The following is a 24702-nucleotide window of genomic DNA, read 5'->3' as shown; positions in this document are numbered from 1 at the left end:
CTCATGTGTTTGATTTTTAGAATTGTATTATCGAAATAAAGTCCAACCTGCCTACATACGAAGTTTCACATATTACATACTCAGTAATGTCAAATAGTTCATAACCATCATTTGCAGAACTAAATGAACTAGTCAAATCCCATTTCATGACACTTTATTCAGATGGAAAGGTTTCCGATGCTTGTGACATTGAACGAGTGTGTAGCATACATTAACACTGAATATCACGCGGAAAAGTACTGGGGAAGCCTAAGAGAAAACATACTTAATAATCAAGGTATGCCTTTGCATGAGATACGTAGTAACCTCATTATAGGTACGTAATACCTATACACCGTACTATCATTTAGAAAGTAGAGGATATAGAAAGAGTTTTCCGCTTATAAGAAGATAGTGATACAGTGTTGACAAATTTAGTGTTGACAAAAAGATTAATCATACACGTAAGTTCTCATCCTTTTTAACTATTATATGACAAATAAATTTATTATCTTACTTTACTTAGCGCTATGTCTATACTAAGTATTCTTGAATAGCAATGAGTGTTGGTGCACCCAACACAACATTTTTTATATCTTAATTCATCCAATATATGTATCATTATTAAAACATTGCTGTTTCGTATGGCGACTGTTTTTGTGAAATATTAGAAGAATATTAAAAGAGACCCTGAATGAGGTCACCGTTTACACGAAATTAAAACTATAATTTTTTTTTGTTATATACCTATATACATTCTGTAAAAAATACAGCTTGTATTTTAAAAGTAAATACGAAACAGACAGAAAAAATCCGTATTGAACTTTTTGTATTAAATATTGCCGGACTCCTTTCATTTAATATGCATGACCGGACACAGTTCTATAAATAGCGCACACAAAAACTACTTTCAGTGATAAACATTGAAGATTTCATTCGACAGAAGAAAAAACAACCGATGTATATAATAAAAGGGTCATTATAACTGTACCTCGATCTGGGATTTTGTATTCAGCTCTCGTGGATTTTGCAAGGACGGATAACGAAAAAAATGCACTCGAGCCAAATACAGCTTCCCAGATCAAGCAATTGTTATAATAACCCTATTTTAATAAATGTATTTTTTGTACGATCGTGTCATTACTTTTTCTTATAGCAAAAACACCTGAGAAAACTGTCCGCTTCGTGTACAACATTAATTAGTGTGAACATCTTACGCTTATGATGTCTAGACATAACCAATATAGCGAACATTACAGCCGGCCAGTTTTTCAACTGTTCAAGGTCGTGTCGTATATTTAAAACGGCTTATTCAGCACGTGAATATTGTGGCACGAGAAAACTTAAACCTTCTGCAATGATATGTCTTTCTATTTGGGACGTGGTGGTTTAAGAAAATACTGAAGAGAGATATTTTTTAACAAGAGGTCATTTGAAAAATGTCGAGATAGAGAGACTGCGTCAGCCTCTGTTGCATGTAACAAATTAACATTAGCTGGGATAAATGTACAATTGGGCACCAGGGAGAGTGTTTGGGAATATTCGGTATATGATCAACCAAAGTTTTCTTTACATTTCATTGTTGACGTATCTGTGAAATGTTTAAATAGAAAATTTGCATACGGTGAAGTAGTATCAGCAAAATAATGCCATTATGATATGATATACACTGTTGTTTCAAACAATATTTTGACAGAACAGTCTCTCTAAATAGATAATGACCTCCACTTTTCTGTGACCTAGACCTTTGAGCTACTGACCCCCAAAACAATGGGGTTCATCTTCTGACCACTCAGCATCAACCTATTACGTTTGACAACTGTAGACCAAAGCAATCTTAGTTATTGATTTGAAACTCAATGTCACCTTGACCTTTGAGCAACCGACCTCAAAATCAATAAGGGTCGGCTACCGGTCACGACCAACCTGCCAACCAAGTTTGAGGTTCCAACGTCAAAAAGAAGCATTCTAAAGTTATCTATTGTAATCCAAGGGGACAGACGGAGAGAGGCGAACAGTTCAGTCACTCTATGCCGTCCTGTTCTACAGGGGCGGGGGAGGGGGTATAAAAAAGTGTCAAATGTAAATATTTCTGATACAATTCAAGGCAAATATCAAATTTTATGAACATGTAACATAGCGGTAAGACGCTTCGGACTTCGGAGTGCGACGAAGGCTAAGCTAATAATTTGCAAATAAACGCGTAGAGTTTTAGTAAAAGGAAGGTTTAGCCATGATTAAACTATTGCTAGATTAAACCCTCGTTAGTGCAAAAGTTGAAAACTGGCCAAGTATACCCTATACAGCGGATATTACTAGAGAACAGTAAGAATACTTTTCATGCATTATATTTCATACAATTTCATAAATATTATTTATTTTAGTTCATTAAATTAAATCGTAAGTTTAAATCTACGAGTCAAATTTGGGGTACGTATTTAAACAGAAAAAACATTTCGTTAAGATATTGGGTAGTGATAAATGTATTGATTCTTTATAGTTTTAAATCTTTCCTATGACTTCATGTCCTTCTAATACGCCTAAAATCACTTCCAAATTGAAAAGCCAACGTTTTATAATTATTTCAAATGTTTTTGCCCCAAAAATTACCCATAAAATCTTTGTAATTTATCAGTTATATTTACCTAACGCGCACATATCAAAGTACAATTTTATATATGTTATATCTTAAACTGGGTTAAATACTGATCAAAACCAAAATGTACAAGCGCTTTCCGGTTTAATATTGATTATAAGTATTTACTATATTCATATATTTTTCTGCTCTCTTTAACTAATATCGGATACGCACTAATAACTAGATCACTGACTTGTCCTTACCTTCACTACTTTTTCAATACTATAAATATAGAAGGAGCTAAAGTGAACGTACACGGAATGGAACTTTATAAAGACTATCCAAGACTATGCACGATCTGGTGCTTTATTGAAATTTTATTCTACGCAGGTCAACTCTTCGGTTGGTCTTCTCTTCTATATGTGCTAAAACAGGAAGGATTTTACAATGAACTATGTATTTATACATCTACAGAAAATATAACGATTGACAAGGCAGACATTATACACAGTTTGTATACAAATAATAGTCTTGTAAAACAATCTACACCAGAAAAGGACGTAACTGCTGCAGCTAATGCAATAGATGTTATTCTGGAACATGGAAACAACACTGTACAAAATTACTACAATTATACAATTGAAAATGCCGACAACAATGTGCCTTATATTCAATGGCAGGAATATACACCGGACAATGTTGGAAACATTGGATGTACTGAGCAAGACGCCAGACTGAACCTTTGGTTCTCTACAGCAATATGTGTCTCCTATGTGATGTGTTCCATCATGGGGCCAATTCTTCAGAAGATTGGTATGCGTAATTTCAGGCTCGTATTTCTGTAAGTATAAAATTATATTATTTTCATTGTAAACTTTACTTCATATATCCTTGAGATAAAATTATTTGAAACACAAGATTATTTACCATACGTTTTATTAAAAATGTGGATAAACACTCTTTCATTCAATATGCAAATGGGTCATCACTACCGCATATTAATTTTAATAAGCACTGTATGGCCATATTGTCAAATTTTAATACACTATGTAATGCTAGTCTTGTTTACTTCATTAGGCATCGATCTATATATTGTTCTGTGTATTTGTATCGATTTAAATCTATTATACGCGATCGCGTGATGCGGAATTACAAAGCACCCATAAGGTCGCCCGCTTAGCTCAATAGGGAGAGCGCAGATCTACGGATCGTGGGGTCGTGAGGTCGATCCCCGGGAGTGACCTATGTTCTCCGTGACGGTTTGATAAAAGATATTGTGTCTGATATCATTCGTCCTCCACTTCTGATTCAAGTGGGGAAGTTGGCAGTTACTTGCGGAGAACATGTTTGTACCGGCACAGAATCCAGGAACACTGGTTAGGTTAACTGCCCGCCTTTACATAACTGAAATACTGTTGAAAAGCGGCGTTAAACCCAATGTGATGTATCAAGTTGAGTTTAGACCACACGTTCAAGGTATCTACAGTGTAAGGCAGTTATATATCTATGTTTTTAAAACTATAATGAAAAGAGATTGACTGGGTAAGTTTGCAGATTAAGTTGTGAACGTACATTTATTCAGACAGGGCCTTAATTGTCCATCTGTCATCTTGAAGAATATAAATATATTCTTATTAGCATAATGCATAAGATTAGTAAGTGAAAGCATTTTAATCCTGAGTGTATGATGTTATTAAACTGTCGTTTACAAAACATATCCGATTCAAAAATACAAATGCACATTTCTCGCAGTGATTACCCTGTTTCCTTAACAAGACATGGGTTGCACAATTATTCATTGTCCGTTGTTAATTAATATGTCTGACAAAAATCGTCCTAGAAAAGTATATATATCTGAATAAAATATATCAGTACATACAGTGATGGTATTCACCGTTTTAACAGGAATATATATGAATCTACTTGTGCCGAGTATTGTTCCAAATTTACGTTCTGTAAATCTTTCACAAATCTGTCATCTATTTAAACAATTCACTCTTGAGAATAGAGATCTTGTCTTGAGTGTAAGTCGTTGTTTCAGTTAACTGCTGTGTGTGAATGTCACACAGTAAGGTTCAGACATGAAACATTCATAAAAACGTTTGGTTGCTAACACAATCTCGTTTCAAAAAAATATACAGATGACACCCAATATCTAAACAATTCCTGCTCTTTCGAAAACAGGATCAATGCCCGTCCCGAAAACGCATGCACAAAATATCTTTTTTATGTCGAACTTCTGTTATCTAGAAGTAAAACGTTCGATCCCTTAGAATTCGAGATATTGAGTTTCTACTGTAATTGAGCCGTGCCATGAGAAAATCAACATAGTGGGTTTGCGACCAGCATGGATCCAGACCAGCCTGCGCATCCGCGCAGTCTGGTCAGGATCCATGCTGTTCGCTAACAGTTTCTCTAATTCCAAAAGGCTTTGAAAGCGAACAGCATGGATCCTGACCAGACTGCGCGGATGCGCAGGCTGGTCTGGATCCATGCTGGTCGCAAACCCACTATGTTGTTTTTCTCATAACGCGGCTCAAATATTGTTGATTTTTGTCAGTTTCAATTCAATGCGCACGTGTTACATGTAGCTGTTTATATTTCCAATCATATGTACATTGATTGATGTTTGATTGATAAATGATCATTGAATTTGATGCTCTATACTAGCACGTGTAAAATGTGCTATTCTTGCACTAGTTAAACTTATGTTAAAGCAATAATTGCATACATTCTGTAAGTCGCTCTAAACTTACGATATTTGTATTGAAAGGACATAACATTTTGAACAAGACCCCTTTTAACATTTCACATTGCTAATCTATTGTATGCATTAATGTCTTTATAATAACTTACTATCTTCTTCAAGTGGTGTTCTGCTTAAGAAGCTCGTTTTCAACTATATGTGCCCACGAAGAAATATGTTGCACATGTTACATCCGGTAAAAGTGGTCCCATTCCAATATTGAATATCAAAGGCAAAGAATGTTAAGGAAATAAAACATATTGAGCTAGATTTCAACTTTCCTAAGTTGGATAAATTGGAATTGGTGGAACTGATTAAAGGCCGTCCAATATTAAAGTCTTGAGACAATTTTCATGATTGTATCCCTGACAAATATACAGCATTTGCAAGCAATCTCCAACTAGCCTGCGCAGAATGCATTCAAGGAACGTTTAAATCTAACACGATTAGTAATGATTTTCAGAATTTTCGGGGTTTGGCCGTTAAGCGGATATCAAGTAAAATATTTTTAACAGAGTCAAATTGAATTTAGTCCTAAAAGTCATTGTAACAAAAATGGTTAGCTGATATGCTTCTCTCTCATTGATATATACAATGTAACAACAAAGATATAGATAGCTTTTGCTAGATGCATCAAGTGCTGTAACTTTCTACGAATGAACAAGACTTATCCAATGACGATTTTCTAACGCACAATATCAATATAGAACGCTTTGAAATTTAACTAATGGTTCCTACGCGAAACAAAAGATATACATACAGTACATATATGCAGTCATTGTTAAAAATTAATAGACCTGCTAAAAGTATTCTATTATTTCGATACACAAATGATTAGTTATTACAGGCTAATAATTGCATGTATACGTTCTATGAATCAGTGCGGTGTTACATGAGTGTAAATGCATATTTAGATTTTTACGTAATACATGTAAACATCAACAGCAATTTTCAACAGATTTCAAGAGTGCATTTGACTGAAAACGACAAAGGTGTGCAATTTATTTCGCAATATTTCGGGGTATATTGTTTTTTGAAACGAAGCTGTTAACGTAATAAAAGCAATTTCTTTGGAAGTTATTCTAAAATACATACGACAACAGGTATCTCCAGCTTCGCTCACAGCTAGAAAACATATCGATTGCTTTATTTTTAATCAATTTCTATTCTACTACTTGGTAACGCACTTTAATCTGAAAGCGACTAGAATAATAAATAGTAGAATTAACAATACGTATTTATGTGTGTAGCACACAGATATAAGTTGCTGCAACTTATTTTATGTGTCATGCATCTAGACAATATTACATACAAATAGGAGAAAAAAAACTACCAAAGTAAAACAAATCTATAATAATAAACGTGCAATGGTAGTTGCATAATCATCTTTAAACAGTGACCATTAACTCTAATTTTATCAAAGGTTACTTTTCACAACAAGTTCATTTTATGTATATAGCTCACGTGGGCTTCACCACAAAATTATGGCATATTATTTTAATTTTAACGTTATACCTTAAAATGTGTCAAAAAAACAAACACTGATAATAGCAGTATACCTACTGCAGTCAAAATTACCTTGTCGTATAATGTCTATTAAAAACCAAGTTGTGAGTAGATGGTGTTTATATTTTTCAGGCTGACATATATCATAGGAGCCTTATGCCTCGGATTTGCTACTCCCGGTACTCGTATAAACTACATTATTCTATACTATCACTTTTATCAACTAATAAACGACTTTTACCTCACTGATATTAGATTTTCCTAAGCTCATTTCCTATTAATACTTTCATCTATGTAAGATGTGAATAAAGTTTGCTTGATTATTTCAGTATTCATTTGAACATATTCGTAAGACTTGTATTACATGTATGTGGCGGCTGTTAAAAAGTCTCCCAATGCTTGGACTCCGTGTTGTTCAATTTTCTGGTCCTTTGTGACCATGGGGAACATTCATTTTTGACAGCGCCCACTTAATTAAAACAATAGATTATGTGATGAAAATGTTCGTCTGAAAACGGACAATCCTTGAACAAGTTTGTTTAAAGAATAGCAATTCATGCATTCTTATGCACAAGACGATCTCCAATAGCATAAAAGACCGCCCACCTAGCTCAATAGGTAGAGCGCAGATCTACGAATCGCGGGGTCTTGAGTTCGATCCCTTGGCGGGCCGTGACGATTTGATAAAATACATTGTGTCTGAAATCATTTGTCCTCAACCTCTGATTCATGTGGGGAAGTTGGCAGTTACTTGCGGAGAACAGGTTTGTACTGGTACAGAATCCAGGTAAGGTAACTGGCTAAGTTAACTGTCCGCCGTTACATAACTGAAATACTGTTGAAAAAAGGCGTAAACCCCAAACAAACAAAAAAACAAGCAAAAAACAATTGCATAAAAACATATTTCAGTACTAAAACTGTATTAGTTACAATTATTTTCACTTCTATTAACATAGTCACATGACAAGTTATTTTCACCTAAGAGTGACGCCAACAACACGTATTGATCTTCAACAGTGACGTCATAATGCAGTTACGTCATAAAATATAATATTAAAAAACTGCATTATATATCTATTAATTTAGCTAGACAAACAATCTACCGACATTTCGTTGAACGCTAATTATGCGGCTTGAACATAACTACGATAGCGTACATTTACTAAAAATAGATAGTAAAACTGATTATTGGGAATTCATATACAAGTATTTACACATCATGTAATAAAACAGTTATGACTATTGCAAGTTAATGAGATCCGTATCAGTAAAACATTAATCTCAGCTTCCGGCACAGTCCATATTGTTTCGTTTCCAGGCGTGCATATCGCGTTGTTTTGTACAGCAGAACAATGCATGATTATATAGTACAAGCTATCAAAAAATATGAATCTTTTTTTTTTGCTTACCTTCAAAGTAAGAAATGTCAGTATTTTCTCTTTCTTCTTGTCATGGTAATTAATTGAAACATCACACTTCTGTATCAAATATGACGTCATATCTTGGCATTATTTATGTACGAATAGCAGATATCTGCTCCTTGGTTTGCCTCTGATTAACAGCAGCTGAAGAACTACGTTTTCAGATGTTGCTAAACTATCTGCCAGAACATTAGGAGAGTACATTTGCATAACTTTTATAATGTTTTAAAGGAACACACTTCCAGACTGACATTGCAGTGTTAAAAGATTGAAAACAGAAATACATTCTGATGTATTAAGTTGGTTTGTCTGAAGCATATAACTTAACAAAGACAGTGTCGTTACAGCGGTTGTTAAGGCATGTCAATACTGTACAAGATATAATGATAATTGTCAAGGCATCTGACATTATAATGTCAATTAATGCGGACCATTTTAATAATTGACACTGTATATTAATATTGTGTGTCTCGTTATAATTCTTGGCTATACATATAAATACTTTATCTGGGCAATGTACTAATAATGTATATGCACTATTCATAGTTTTAATTCATGTTGGCAATGTATATTAATATTGTGTATTTTATTATAAAAGTTTTCGATGTATTTTAATATTGTGTGTGCCATTACAAAATTTAGAAATGTATTTTGATATTGCGTGTGTCATTAAAAAAGTTGGCAATGTATTTTGATACTGTTTGTTTCATTAAAATGTCGGCAAAGTATATTAATATCATTTGTGCCATTACAAAAGTTGTCAATGTATCTTAATATTACGTGTGCTGTTACAAAAGTTAGCAAAAAGTCGGCAATTCATAATAACATTGTGTATGCCATTACAAAGGTCAGCAATGTATATCTAATTATGTGTATATCATTTTAAAAAATGACAATGTATTCTCAATGTATTACTGTTTGTGCCATTAGAAATGTGGACAATGCATACATATTAATATTGGGTATGCCATTACAAAAGTTGGCAATGTCTATTAATACTACGTAATCTAAACAGTTGGCATTGTTTTTTTTTAAAAATATTGTATCAGTATTGCCATTACACTAGTTGCAGAACAATTGTTACCATCATTTCATGATTCCAGATAGTGCGTAAAATATTTAATATACATGTACTAAGGTTAAACTATATAAAAGTTATCACTTTTTTTATTTTCAGTTTTATAATCAACGTGCTTAAATGACTTTACAGTTCATAAACTATGTCAGGAGATGAGTGCGTCCCGTATTGTACAGGGCAATGTTAAATAAATTTTTAGTCGATGCATAAAGAAGAAATACAATCGGACGGACACGAATCTAGATGATGTCAGTTGTCAATAAACACTATAATCATCTTCATTTTTTTAACATTGACATAAGAATCGTCCAATACATATATAGTATCTAATACGGAAACTGTTTGGATGGTCACGTGAATTGTTGATTGGAAGAGAAAAATGTAGGTATATAAGTAAATCTTTTGATTGAATGTTGTTTTGAAATTTTAGAGATACCATGGTTAGTTTGCCCAGGACTTTGTTGCATCGGGGTGGCGGGAATGGCGTTGTACTCAACCAATATACATGTAGGTATTTGAAAATGGAAATTAAGGTGTTTTTTTTTTAAAAATAATGCTCGTCAATCTAAAGGCGGATACGTATATTACTATATCAAAGCACCTTTCAAATAGTGTATTTGTTGAACTTGGCGAATGCTGTTTCAAACACCGCCTTGATATTCGACTTTTATACGTAAGTAATAAAGTTCAAGTCATATTAATGCATTTGTAACATTAGTTAGATAGTAAGTTTTGATCTTATGCAAGGAGATATGTTAAATATATTTATCAAATAATCAAGGCCTTCGCGTGGTTTGACGTCTGATTTACCATGGCCTGTGTTAAGGTATTAGGCCCCTAATAGCAATGTTTAAAAAATGGCATTTGCTTGGTATATTCTTACAGTTGACCGTGGTTCGCACTTATATGCAAATTTTTAAAAACTTTTACCGTGCCGTTTTTTATAAATTTTGTGTAATTTATGGTATTTCCTAAAGCTCAAGTAGAGACAAATTTCAAAGTGGTGGCCTTTATCCAAAACGTTTTCAGAGAATTTATTATTTCATTATTTTTTATGAAAGAAACATCAAACTATTGGTAAACAATCATAAAACTTAAAATAAAAACTGCCAATATCATTTTTTTCTAGGGTGCCTCGAGTAAACGGATTTAATCAGACACAATTCCAACTCCAATATTGAAAAATTATGGTCGAATCCTGTGGGTCTGTTTTGCATTTTGCTCACTTCATTCAAAAATAACCTAGGGGCAGAAGTAAAACCTACCTACATTTCTTCCACAATATGTAATCAAAAGAATGAAGGCAAAATAGAGAACGTTTACCGCATGTAACTCAGTATTTTTGAAGATGTCTAACTCTACCCCTAATGTTTTACAGGTAAATTCACTTTTAACAGCATGAAATCGCATATCAAATGATTTTTTCCCCATTTTTGTACAATAAATCAATAACAAGTCTTGAAAGAAGTAAAAACTTACTAGCAAAAAAGGAAAACAAGGAAAAGAAATTTGGTCCCAGTAGGGCTTGAACCTACGCCCCCCCCCCCCCCCCTGAAAATTGCTGTCAAAGTAGGTTTATGGTAGGAATTGAATACTCTTCAAAAAGGAGGTACTCTATTATGGGCCTAAAACCTTAAATTAGAAGTAAAACAACAGGAAGGTTTTGTATAATTTGATTTTTACATGCCCATTAAACTATAATTTAAATCTTACATGCTCAATAACTATCATGGCTGGACTTCCTATTTCCATGTAGTAATAAACCGGGCGTCATTTGACGACATAATGTTCTCTCACCGGTCCGTGTATCGACCATTGTTTATTGCAGATTTTATGAAACTAAAGACATATCAAATCGTGTAGAATACCATATTTTATTTCATGTTTTAACACACTATTGAGCTGCATTTTTTATTGTTTGATATTCTTGAATGTTACAGGTTTCTTTCTTATTCCCTGCTGTACAGTCAACAATCACGGCAGTGTTTGTTGGACTTTATGACGCCTCAACCGTTGTGACTTATTTAATGAAGGTAAATATATTTCATAGCTAAGTGTGTTTGGTTTATATTGCCTCAACCGGTGGAATTACCATATCTTGTAAATGTCTTGTACAGCCACGTTTATTTAGTTTTATGTTGCCTCAGTTGGTGTAGCGTATCTAAGAAAAGGCAAAGTTCTTGCAGAGCTCTGTTCCGGTAACCCTATGTTGCCTTAATCCTTGTGACATTTTTGGCTTTATATCTCCCTCAATGTAGCGGCTTATCTAATGAAGGAACATATCTAATAGCTACATGTGCCTCGTACAGCCTTAACCGCCTTGTCTTATGTAATGGAAGTACAAATCTTACATAGCTACAGCTCGTTTAAATGGGTCAACAGTGTTGTTGTACTTATATAATAGACTGACCCGGTTTATAGGTTGGTCAGGACTACGATATGTGTTATATTTTGCCATCAAAATATTTCTATAAAATGCTTCTCCCCTTCGGTTTGGATCCGTCCATGTTTACAAACACGTTTGTTTATTTTATGGACTGTACATATGTTTGGCTTCATTTTGCACCGGTTGTTGTGATTTATCTAATGAAGAAAGGTGTCTTGCGCAGCAGTGTTTATAAGTCCTTATATTTCTTCAACCACCCTGTTTTTTTTACGCGTTGCTCGAACGTTTTTATTTAGCTTTTTGAAATTACCTGTGAAAGTCAATTAGTCTTCCAAGTATACACGATTTCTACACAAAGTTATTCACGAGGACCAGAGTACTCGAGTACAGTTAAATTTGGTTTCGAGACCGTCTATAGGGATAGGACTGTGTAGTTTCAAGCAAAACAAAAGTGCTGACACAGCAAAAACAAATCAGTTTGAAAACAGTTCCCATTTACATTCATGCAATGCAAGAGTATTATTTTTCAACTATTTCAATATATAAGATTTTAAGAACGTGATCTAATGCCCTCTCTTAATGGACGTAACTTTTCCTTAACATGAAAGGTTTCACTTGTTCTTTGATATTAAGGGTTACAGGGTTCATGTAATATGTTAATCTAGCGAAACATATACTATAGCGTTTCAGTGCGGGATAGTCTTTTATATTAATTTGTATAGCATATGTATAATAGTTATTCAATGAAGGTATGTAGCGCAAGACTGAAAATTGTTTTTTTAGGCTTTTAATTTCAGCGGCTTATAGAAGTATCGAAAGTATTAAGAAATTTCACAGGATTAAATATTTTGTTTTTATACCATAACAGTTACAACGGGTTACTATAAGCACAGACCAAATGTTGAATATACTATATAATACAGCCCAGGTCAGCATAACTTTTCTGCTTTAAGCTGACCGATATGTAAGTATTTTCAATATTAGCCCGATTAAACTGCGCGTGATTTCGGTTGATATAATGATTTAAATGCACATATACCTCCAGATCGTACGACAACAAAAAAGGAAAACTTTTATTCTTACGAAGGCTTTAAAACTTAATTACTGACAGATTATATGTTATGGAAACACAGACTGAAAATTACATTTTTTATTCAAAGGACGGTTAAGTACTTATTCCACTAAGGTGTATTGGTCAAAAACGCAGGATTTTTTTTTATAGCCGCGGCGGCCCGAGTTCGATTCCTGACTGGCGAATTTTTTTCTCCTCTTGATTTGGCATTTAGACAGTTTAGAAACAAAAACTAATGTTCAAATTTTCATAATATGACCAAATATGACCAAGGATAACATAAATTTTTTAAGTCACTGCAATTTGATACATACACCGCTGTTATATTTATTGCTGGACAAAACTTTACTGCGTATTTTGTTAATGAATCAAATGTTTTATTTTATACATGGATACTACATGGTACCTTGAATCCCCCTGATTCTATCTTACTTTTATTAAAAGTTACAAATAGATGCATTTTTAAATGAATTTCGAAAAACTTTGCATGCATCTGAAAGTGTCTTCGGGGTGCAGGGATCAGGGGATCGGCAACTTACGTTTGTTGATATAGATAACAATGAAAATGCGTTCTTCATAATAGTAGCCGAAATCCTGATAAATCGCTTTATGCTACATATAATTTGTTTTCGAATTATACGGAATCGAAAAACATGCGCAGTTTAGAATGTTTGCAATACAAAATCACACGATAGCCTTTATTTTTGCTGAAATCTGTAGAATACATGTTAGAAGGGTAAACAATACCACTTGATGATACTCTAATCATCTAAATTTTATATTATCTATAGCAATCTTTCTAAAGTGTGATCCACCATTAAATATGCAAATGTACACGTGACAAAAACTAATTTAAATATTAAATCGATTATTATACTCAATAAAATTATTCATTTTTGTATTTTAATTATGAGTCAAAAATAGCGGGGGACTAATTTCAGTGGATTTCGCGGCTGAATCATAACGCGAAATTTGATCCTAACAATTGAAGTAAAATTATCTTTCAGTTTAAGTCCACGAACTCATATCCCCATAAAAAAGCTGTTTTGACCAAAAACCACGAAACTTTCATGCCCACGAAATTAAATAATTTCACAGTTTCTTACAATATATAGGCCTAGTCCAATATTTGACCTAAACTGTTAAAGGTATATTACACCCAATTTTTTATTTAAGAACATGAACAATTCCTTCATATAGTTCATGTAAACATACAATTAACAGGTTTATGTGTATTAACAGTACTATGAATTTAGTTTAAAATAGTACACACTGTATACATGTATAGATAAGCCTAGCATAGATATGTACTGCCACTGAAAAACTGGCTTGTTTTATGACAATCATCTGTTACTGCATGACATTAAATTATGAATATATCTCTTTATGCAAACTTATTTTGAATATTTAGTAAAGTTAAATACATTTGATATATATCTTATACATTTTATGTAAATATCGAAAGATAAACTATTTTAGTAAAAGATGGCCATTGGATATCTTTAAAGCACTTAAATGTATAAAAATTGACCTTGAGTTCGTTAAATTATTTGTATCACATATCTAAAAACGTTTATATTGATATAAAATATTATTTATTTCGAACATATTGTTGATACAAGAGCTGACCGTCAGATTAAACCGTGCAGTAATAGTTAGAAGGATATTGTCCTTAAGCTGACATGCAATTGAAGTAGAAAATCAATTTTCAGTAGTTTAGTATTGTGATAGGTGGGCGACCTTTCAACCAATGACCTTGATTAATAATAAATATCAGCACCGATTAAAGAGAATTAATTTAACAGAAACGCATTATAAGTATCATTAATGATCAAACTCGTGTATTCATTGATTAATTCTGTAAAGCAAACACAATGCCATGTATAAGGGGACTTTTAATCGTAGTTTTGAAAGAAAATATGCACTTTAAACTGATTATATTTAAAAGTCTACATGCATATGACTTTTGTCTAAAGGTGCGTTTATTAACTATAACATCAGCGATGTTTTAATGCCATGTCGCGGTTGTAAGCACTTTTCCCGTGTTCAGTGTTGTTGTATTGTCAGGTCCTTCATGTGTATGCACAATAGTGCCCTGCTTATACTCTTTTAGGGGGTGTAAGAGGTGTTGCACATTGCAGAACGTTTCTTGAACAAACTCAGTCAAACCGAGTCTGCCATATTTTGCTTTAATTAAAGGAAGGATCTGCTTACAAATCAGGTGAAATATTTAGCTATGAAAAAATTCAGTTTGGTGTTGGAAAATACGCGTTTTTACGGAAGAGCGTAAGTGCCAGGTGCGTTTTATTTATCAACTCAAAATTTCGAGATACTAACTCGAAATTTCCACTTAGTAACTCTAATTTCGAGTTACTCTAATTTCGAGTTACATAACTCGAATTTTCGAGTTAATAAATAAAACGCATCTGGCATTAATGCTCTTCCGTACGTTTTGGTGTTTATCTTGTTTTTTTTTTTTATGTTTTATTTTGTAACCTATGACTTTTCAATGAATATTAGATTGGTGCACAATCATGTGGAAATGTAAACTAAAGAAAACGAACTTATATGATGTAGCATTCTACGTAACTTTTCTCAAAAATTCAAAGCTTTAAGATATTTTCCTTTCATGTATAATACATGCACAAGCTGAATGAAATTCTCAGTATGCATCAGATGTTTTGAAGAAAAAATATGTAATGGTTATTGCAAATTATATCATGTGAAACTATATATAACGCTAAAATGCTTTTAATTGTGTCAGCCATTTTTCTTTGTGATAAAGGTTGCATTTGATGGTGGAATACCCAGAAAGTACTACTACATTGGCCTGTCAGTTGTCCATCTGGTCCTTATTGGCACGAGTACGTTCCTGTTCCTGCCCTGCATCAGGATCAAGCCCAGACACTCAAACACACGCACTGGAAAACCTGAAAAGATACTGAGAGATGAACAGGAAGAAAAGCAAAAATTTATACAGAACCAAAATAAAGGTAATTCTATAGATTTTGAAAACACAGTAGAGAAATTCTTATAAAAATGGGATGGGTTTTGTCTTTATTATATCTTTTAAATTGCATGTGGGTATAATTTTGATTTGTATAAAAATGCATATATATATATATATATATATATATATATATATATATATATATATATATATATATATATATAACTTTACTATACCGTAGAAGTGGGCAGATATACGTTTGATCATTAGATTCAATCCGTAAAGGACCGTAGAAGTGGGCAGATGTACCCGTAAAAGTGGGCAGACTAACGGTACTGGAATTGAAAAGAATCTGCCCAGATTTACGGGCTTGGTGATTTATATATATATATATATATATATATATATATATATATATATATATATATATATATATATATATACGATATTTGTTTGCTAAAATAATATGAATATTCTATATTTCTTGCTTTTTACTACATAACAAAATAGTCTAAAATTTCAGCTTCGGTAATGATAAACCATTGAAACAGTTTCTATAGCGTTGGTTCTTCTCTTCATTCAGATTCACCTCCGACCTGCAGGATCATATTTTCGTGCGAATATCTTTTGCACGTGTATTGGATGTGTGTACAAGGTCTCAGATTTGTGTCATTTCTAGGATTTTTCAACACGTGGCTTGAAAATAAATTCAATGGAAACACTATGAAAGGTACTTACACGATGCATATCGGCGGTTTCTTTGCGTCGGCACCGGCTATTCTTTGCTATAAACAATGTGCAGGTCGGTAAAGGAGGCGAAAAATCGAACTGCCATCCATGATAATATATATGCTGCTCAAAAATAAGTAGAGCACGGAACATTAGAGTGTCTTTACTATGTATTGTAGTGTTTACTTTTTAATTATCAGCGATTTTGCTCGCAAACACGATGAAATTAGTTGATGGTGTACTGACATGGAACACTGCCCGACCTTTTTCCACAGTCTTTAACGAGTTTTTGCTTTCATATCATATCTTGTATTCATTCTTGCAATATGCTTCCAAAAAATACTGACAAAAAGGCCGAAATGTAAATGGAATGATTAAAAACCCCTTACTTTCGGTTTTGTCGGGGCACCGGCGGTCTCTCTGCACACCAGGTTTTGATGCACAGACAGGCTCTATGCTAATGACTATAGTAACATGTACTTTGAACTTCCCAAGTACATGTTTATTCCTCGCTACTTCAGAAACACACAACTAACTTGCGCTGTAAAAAACTGTAGATTTTCATAGTTATTTTTCAGATATGAGGTACAACTCTATTAAACGTTTTTAAATTATAAACCAGAACGTTCTTCGAACAGAAAGTACGTAGATTAAATTAAAAAAAAACTGTTCAAAATGGTCATATTACGAATTGGTAAAAAAAGATGCCTAAACCGAACACAAGGGGTGTTCTAAAGACACGTTACAAGTAAGTAAGTACGTTTCTTCTCTTCACGAGAGACAGAAATGAAAAAATATGTATTTCCAGTCCAATTAGTACAAATTTTACATTATTTCCAATGAGAATAAAAGTTTAGAAAGGGTTTATTGTAACTTTGGTACTATCCGTTTTTTTTGATGTAAACAAATACATCTTTTGGTAAATGTTTCTAACCCTTTATTTAGTTTTATTCACATTGGAAATTGTAAAATTTGTACTCATTGGACTGGAAATACATATATATCTTTTATTTCATTTCTGTCTCTCGTGAAGAGAAGAAACGTGTACTAAGTTGCTTCTAATGTGTCTTTAAACACCTTTTGTGTTTTTAGGCATCTTTTTTGACCAAGTTGTAATATGACCATTTTGAACAGTTTTTAACTTAATCTACGTACTTTCTGTTCGTCTAAGTACTTCCTGTTCGAAGAACGTTCTAGTTATTTAAAAACGTTTAATAGATTTGTACCTCTTATCTGAAAAATAACTATGAAAACCTACAGTTTTTTTACAAGACAAGTTGGGTGTGTGTTTCTGAAGTAGCGAGGAATAAACTATGTACTTTGGAAGTTCAAAGAACATGTAACTATGTGGTTATTTACATTTTTATTTACTGAATGTAATGACAGCAGCCTTTCTTGTCCAAAGTACGATGAGTGCAATAGGTGTGCAAATAGTCGTTAGCATAGAGTCTGCCTGTGCGTAATGCAGAGAGTCTGCCTGTGCATCAAAATCTTGTGTGCAGAGAGACCGCCGGTGCCCCGACAAAACCGAAAGTAAGGGGTTTTGAATAATTCCATATACATTTCGGCCTATTTGTCAGTATTTTTGGGAAGAATATTAAAAAAATGAATACAAGTAGTGCGCTTGATATGTATGATATCAAAGCAAAAACTCGTTACAGACTGTGGAAAAGGTCAGGCTAGTGTTCCATGTCAGTACACCATCAACTAATTTCATCGGGTTTGCGGGCAAAATCGCTGATAATTAAAAAGTAAATACTACAATACATAGTTAAGACATTCTAATGTTCCGTGCTTTACTTATTTTGGAGCATCATACCTATTATCATGGATGGCAGCTCGATTTTTCGCCTCCTCTACCGACCTGGACATTGTCTATAGCAAAAATTAGCCGGTGCCGACGCAAAGAAACGCCGATATAGCAGATTTCGCAGAGTCCGCCGATATGGATATGCACCGTGACTTATGTGACTCGAAATGAGGCATACCCTTGATAACGTTTTATTTATACATATTTTCCCCATTGATTAATAAAGATGTAGACGATTTTATGATCATCTGTTATATTTTCGTTCTAACTACCAGCACATCTAAAATGAAAACATATACCTGTATTTTAATAAAATTTTAACCGTGCGCCAAATGCAGAATTTTTAATTTACTAAACTACAAAACGTTTTCTATTCGACAGAGCAAAGACTTATGAGTTTTGTACCAGAAAAGTTAGATTGAATAGTTTTGAAAAGATTAATTTTCACGAATAGTGACTATTCTTGATGCAAAATTCAATCGGCACATCGGAGACAATCCTCAAGCTAGGGTTGCCACTATGGGACTATACGTGTTCTATGATCATGAGACTCCCGATGCATTTTTGCTCTCTACGGGTTTACGTTCTTCCTATTTACATGTAAGCCATGGGAACCATTGGGAGTATTAAAAACATGAAGTATGTTTCCTAAATACAAAAAGTCTTACCATTATAACGACAATTTATTCCCGGGAGATGTATGTGGTCTTGCACACTTTTATGTTAACATTATTTAAAATGTATTACAAAGCCTGGTCAGACGATAATTCAAGAAATATCACATGCAGAAATTAAAGGGCTAGCTAGAGTTATTGTAGCAGTGTGGTTCTGGTACTACTTGTTTATAAAAAGAACTGGAATCTTATCCATAGATGATCGTAAGAGGCGAGTTATAGGGTCTGAACATTTGTTTTTGTCATATTTCTGTGATTCCAGCAGTTTTTATTCGAAATGTCATACTTATTTTCGATATAAACGAGATGAGAAGCCAAGATGCTCAGTCCATATTTGTTGGCGCCTTATAACCTGTCTTGTATTTGTGCTCCGTATATTGCGAGCTCAAATAAATTTAAACAATTAAACACAAAGTAAAATTATTAGAAATGCAACTAGATCTAGTTAAATACAGCAGTCGCTCAGACAAAACGTTTTAATTTTCTACGATGTATACGTCTTGATTCATTTAACATTTGATATCTAGAAAACCCTTCACAAGCAACTTTTTGTTATCTTTATTTTTCAGAAAATTATTACCTTGGTGTGTTTTCATACGTTACCATGGCAACAGTTATTACAGCTATTACCGCCGGGATGCTGCATGATTGTCAGCGTCGAAAATATATGAGTAATTACGACATTTATTTTACAAAGTTTTCTTGCATACCAGACTTGGATTTCTGGTGATTTCACCGGTGCTGGAAAAAAACCAAAGAAAAATATCAAACAGGGAATGCCACGCACCAAAAACGTAGCCTCCTCAAAACGAAACCCCAAGCACGCAGACGCGTGCACCACACACACACACACATCCAAAGCCAACACATAAGGACAAAACGAACAACACACACGCACACAAAGCCAACACATAAGACGAAACGAACAAACAAAGGAGCACAGTGGGGCAACGCCTTGGAACGGTCAGTGGCAAAAACACCACTGGGGAGCTTAAACCGGTTTATGGTGCACCCCATCTTACACCCCGGGGTGTAAGATGACTCTCGTGCTGTAAATGACATATAACGAACTACATATGTACAGAAGATGTGTGTAGTAATAATAATGTTTTTACGTAAAACGGGATGAAAGTCAAATACCTTGATAGTTCCTCTTAGTTCCTTATAACATACTTCTCGATTCATTTTACGGAAATAACAACGTTTCACTGCAGATGATAAAACAAAACCGGAACTATTACGTTGTTTTCTTCTTTGTAACGTCGTGACGTACTTCCTGTTTACGGACGTGAAGTTCCCGCGCTTTGTTAATACGCTACTATAAGAAAAAAGTGCTATAAGAAAATCATTTGTTTGAATTTATTTTTTACTATTTTTGTTGAATATGGTATGCAAGAAAAAGATTCCATCACTGGCTGTGGGTACAGATTGGAATATCCGGCTCTCGGGTAACTGTTTACGCGGTAACTCGGCAGGAGCCTCGTTACCGCCTAAAAAGTTACCCTCGAGACCGGAAATTCCCATCTGCACCTATAACCAGTGAAAGAATCTTATATTCTGTAATTCCTATATTTCTGGTGTTTTAATGTTAAAGTTTGAGTTTCACTAGTTAACTGTGCCTGACTTTCTGCGACAGAGGGTGTTCTTGCGTTTTATAGATTTGAATGTTTTATTTTCAGTGACTGACAACTACAAGAGGAGAAGATTGCCGGTTATATTGCCATTGACAGTGACGTCATTAATGTCGATCATTATTACGTCATTGATATACGTGGAGATAGAAGCGTTCCTGAATCTAGTCTTCGTTTTGTTTACAATCTACAGGTCCTATCTGTTCTCGTATGAGATTACATTTTTAAACGATGTGTAAGTGATTCATATATAGTTTTGTTTGAACCATAATTTAATGTATAAGGTTACTTGTGTCAGTTATTTTTCACTAATTATTAAAAAGTTCATTATTTTCTTAAGCTAGGTAGCCTTGTAAACTTGCAATAGAGCCACATATTTCGGTAGATCTAATTATAAATTTCATGAACATGCATAGAATCTGAATACTGTTTCGATGGTCTCATCATCATTTACATTGTCACTATCGCCTGTTTATTCAAGTTTGGAAATTTCCGGATTATTTGATAAATATTAAGTGGGCTTCATTTATCAAAGTAGTAATAAACAGAACGTCATGCGGCAATTGACGTCTTAATTGACGTCACAATGCTTTCTTACTAGTCCCGCCTCAATCGTTGTTTATCACAGAATATACCGAGCTTTGTAACTGCCAATCAAATCCAGTCATGTTAGAATAGTCATTATACAACGTCGAGTGCACATTATATCTTTTTGAATCAGAAAACAATATACACATCCATCAGTTTTGTTCGGTTTATTTGTCAGTTAAACAAAAAAAAGGTATTCAAGCGTTCTATATTGTGATAAAGAATGGATTATGCGCGGACTGGTTAGAGATTATCATGACGTCTATTGTTTCTGAGTTGTTACTACACGCATGAATGAAGTCCATCATAACGTTTAACGTCTTGCTTAAAGTAGCATGTTAGAATGGGGGAAAAGGCCTTAAGTGAACATTGTTATATTATAATCATGATATTAGACAGCACAGCTTGTACAAAATGTGGTCATATTTATATTTTTCACGGAAAAAGAAGGATTTTACAGGTTTCTTTTCAACACAAGACGGTATATTTTCCTTTCATTAATTAAAAAAACCTGTATTCCGTAAATTTACACTTCATAAAAGGACAAATATTACACAAGTATGAAAGAGTATGAAACGAAAGAAGTCCTAAAAGTTCCTCTCCTTTGGGGAGTTACAAAACACAATTTATCTATCATGCAACGCTATATTCCAGAATTATTTTGTTTCAGCTACCCATTGACGTCATTCTCTGTGTTGTTTGGTGTTCTACACTCGTCAGCAGGGTTGTCCGGGTTATTACAGTATCCTGTCTTTGAATGGTATAAGTCATACACAGCGGCACCTAATCATGTAGGTTAAATGTTTTATTTATTTTTATACTATTCTAACCGTATTTGACTTGAGTTCAATTTTATATTACTTGTATTTGACTTTGGTTAAATTAAACTTTATTGTAATTGTTTTTACTTGTATTTAATTGTACATTTCTGTAACTGTATTTGACTTGAATTCAATTTTATATTACTTGTATTTGACTTTGGTTAAATTAAACTTTATTGTAATTGTTTTTACTTGAATTTAATTGTACATTTCTGTAACTGTATTTGACTTGAGTTTAATTTTATATTACTGTTATTGTATTTGACTTGGGTTAAATATTATTTACTGTAATTGCTTTGCTTGAATTTAATTGTACAGTTCTGTAATTAGTTTTGACTTGGGTTTAGTTGCACATTATTGTAACTATATTAGACTTTAATTGTACAATTCTGTAATGGTATTTCATTATAGTTTGTTTGTACATTACTGTTATTGTATTTTACTTGGGTATTATTGTACATGATTGTAATTGTATTTGAATTCGGTTTAATTTGCTTTAATTTGGTTTAATTGTACATTACCTTAATAGTATCTGACTTGTGTTTAATTATATATTGCTGAAACTGTATTTGACTTCTCATTTTTCGAAACTCTGTCATAAATGGGGTTCTGGGGCAGTGGCAGTGGTACTCATGTTCAGGTGTGGTGGTCTCTGAGTGGTTAGTTTCTATGTTACAGGACCAAACTTTTTGAGGACTATTCCTCACAGACGTGTTCCGTATTAATCGGTAATGATTTAGATTAAATTCGAAGGGGATTGATTATCTCAACCAGTTGGCCGTCAAGTTCGATTCTAATTTTATTCCTGGAAAGCTGATGTATCTTGCAGCTGACATAAGTTTTGAAGCAGACAACTAGAAATTGCGAAACATACAAGTAGGGTTAACACTCAAAAAGTTAAGATTAAGATAATTGTAGACTCTATATTTTTCCAAGTCATACAAACGATAAGATAAATTATCATTATGTATTTTTTCTATATTTTATAGGTGAATATATTCCTGATATGTCTTGCAGTATCTTCCCTTGCTCATCCGTTTTCTTTATGGTACCGATGCAGAAAACATCGTAATGACGAAAGCAGCAAATATGTAGGAACAGAAATATACATTTAGATAATATCGTTCTCTTTGTGATACCGATGAAGAAAACACAGAAATGAAGTTGGTAGCAAATGTCTAGGAACAGAAATCCAAATCTAGATAATGTAAGGTTTAACAAGCCACTTTTTATGGTACATATGCAGAAAATGTAGAAATGATGATGGCAGCAGCAAATTCAACATGTGCATAATATCAGGTTAAGCAAGCGTTATTATTTCTGGTAACGATGTTGGTAAATATCGGAAGGATGATGGAGCCAATATCTCGGAACAGAAATCCTCATCTTGATAATAATATTATATACTATAAGGTTTAGCAAGTTATTTTCTTTATGGTACCGATGCAGAAAACATCAAAATGATGATGACTGCAAATATCTAGAAACAGGAATCCACATCTAGATAGTTTAGGGTTCAGCAAGTCGTTCTCTTCATGGTACCGATGCAGAAAATATCGACATGAAGATGCCAGCAAATATCTAGGACCAGAAATCCACATCTAGATAATATAAGGTTCAGCAAGTTATTTTCTTCATAGTACCGATCTAGAAAACAGTGAAATGAAGTTGGCAGCAAAGATCTTGGAATAAAATCCACATCTAGATAATACAGGGTTCAGCAAGTTGTTACCTTTGTTTTATATTTAGTGTTATATTGTTAAGTTCAATTTATTAAATTGTTTTTCATTTGTTATTGTTTTTGGTTATTTATATCAAATGTTATAGGTAGTAAGTGTATGTGATATAAAGGTAAAAGAAAGCGTCACATATATTATGAATTTAACAAAATATTCGCTCTCTGACTCTCTGATTTAGAAAGTATAAACATGTATATAGATGATTTTGAGATTAGAATAAGTTTGTCATATCTGCTACACATCGTATTCGGAGCCGCAAGTACATTGTTGTTTAATGTGAGTTGTTATTTACTGTTTTCAAGTCTTTCAAGATGGATATATCGGCATCTAGCATAATTTTATACTCTTCAAATAAAATTCTTTTTGAACTATTTGGCTCTCCTTTTTTTATTAACTGTCGATCAATGATATTATTTTTTTATACTGGTTCTCATCGGCACTACATTAAACATTTGTACCGTTTTAGGAAACACTGGTTCCCATCAGCCCTAAACGTAACATTTATGACAAAGGTTGAAATCGGGAATTACGGTGAAAGGAAACGCTGGTTCATTTCAGCGCTAAATGTAATATTTCTGTCGTGAAGGAAACGCTGGTTTCATCGATAATTCTTCAATATGTGATCTTCTGGCAAACTGACATACCTAAACTGTTGCGCTGAAGTAACTGTTAATCAACGTATACAATACATTTCCGTAATTTTAAACATTCTAAATAAGTTTGAATTTGGTAAGTAATACAACATATCACATACCTAACACCATACATATATAAAAAACGGGCAGAAAGCAAGTTGAAAATTTGGGCACCGCCTTAGAACGGTCAGTAACCTATACAAAGGAAATTTGTGACCGTGGCGGGGCGAAAGCGGGGACGGGGGCTGTTAAACGCGTTTAGGGCAATTCAATATCACATCCTATCTTCAACTAGTTGGGACAAGAGAGCATAAATAAAATGATAAGCTCTAGTGACAATATACCAGACTGCATAAGTT

The 24702-nt window shown here is 33.6% G+C and overlaps 2 protein-coding genes across 2 annotated transcripts; both read left to right on the top strand.

Moving 5' to 3' along the window:
* The first annotated feature begins 307 nt into the window (after positions 1–307).
* LOC123559882 (large neutral amino acids transporter small subunit 4-like) lies at positions 308–15803 on the top strand. Its single transcript, XM_053516662.1, has 6 exons — positions 308–443; positions 2852–3398; positions 6942–6988; positions 9739–9815; positions 11249–11341; positions 15552–15803. The coding sequence occupies exons 2-6, from the start codon at positions 2878–2880 to the stop codon at positions 15801–15803; spliced, it is 990 nt and encodes a 329-aa protein (XP_053372637.1). The 5' UTR covers positions 308–443; positions 2852–2877.
* A 495-nt stretch (positions 15804–16298) lies between these two features.
* Positions 16299–24079, top strand: LOC128559753 (large neutral amino acids transporter small subunit 4-like). The gene is made up of 5 exons (XM_053552164.1): positions 16299–16446; positions 19499–19600; positions 20609–20795; positions 21819–21939; positions 22959–24079. The coding sequence occupies exons 1-5, from the start codon at positions 16359–16361 to the stop codon at positions 23082–23084; spliced, it is 624 nt and encodes a 207-aa protein (XP_053408139.1). The 5' UTR covers positions 16299–16358; the 3' UTR covers positions 23085–24079.
* The last annotated feature ends 623 nt before the right edge of the window (positions 24080–24702 follow it).

This window comes from Mercenaria mercenaria, chromosome 10 (genome assembly GCF_021730395.1).
Source record: "Mercenaria mercenaria strain notata chromosome 10, MADL_Memer_1, whole genome shotgun sequence".
In the NCBI taxonomy this organism is placed as follows: domain Eukaryota; kingdom Metazoa; phylum Mollusca; class Bivalvia; order Venerida; family Veneridae; genus Mercenaria; species Mercenaria mercenaria.
This window is presented reverse-complemented; position numbering and strand designations above follow the sequence as displayed.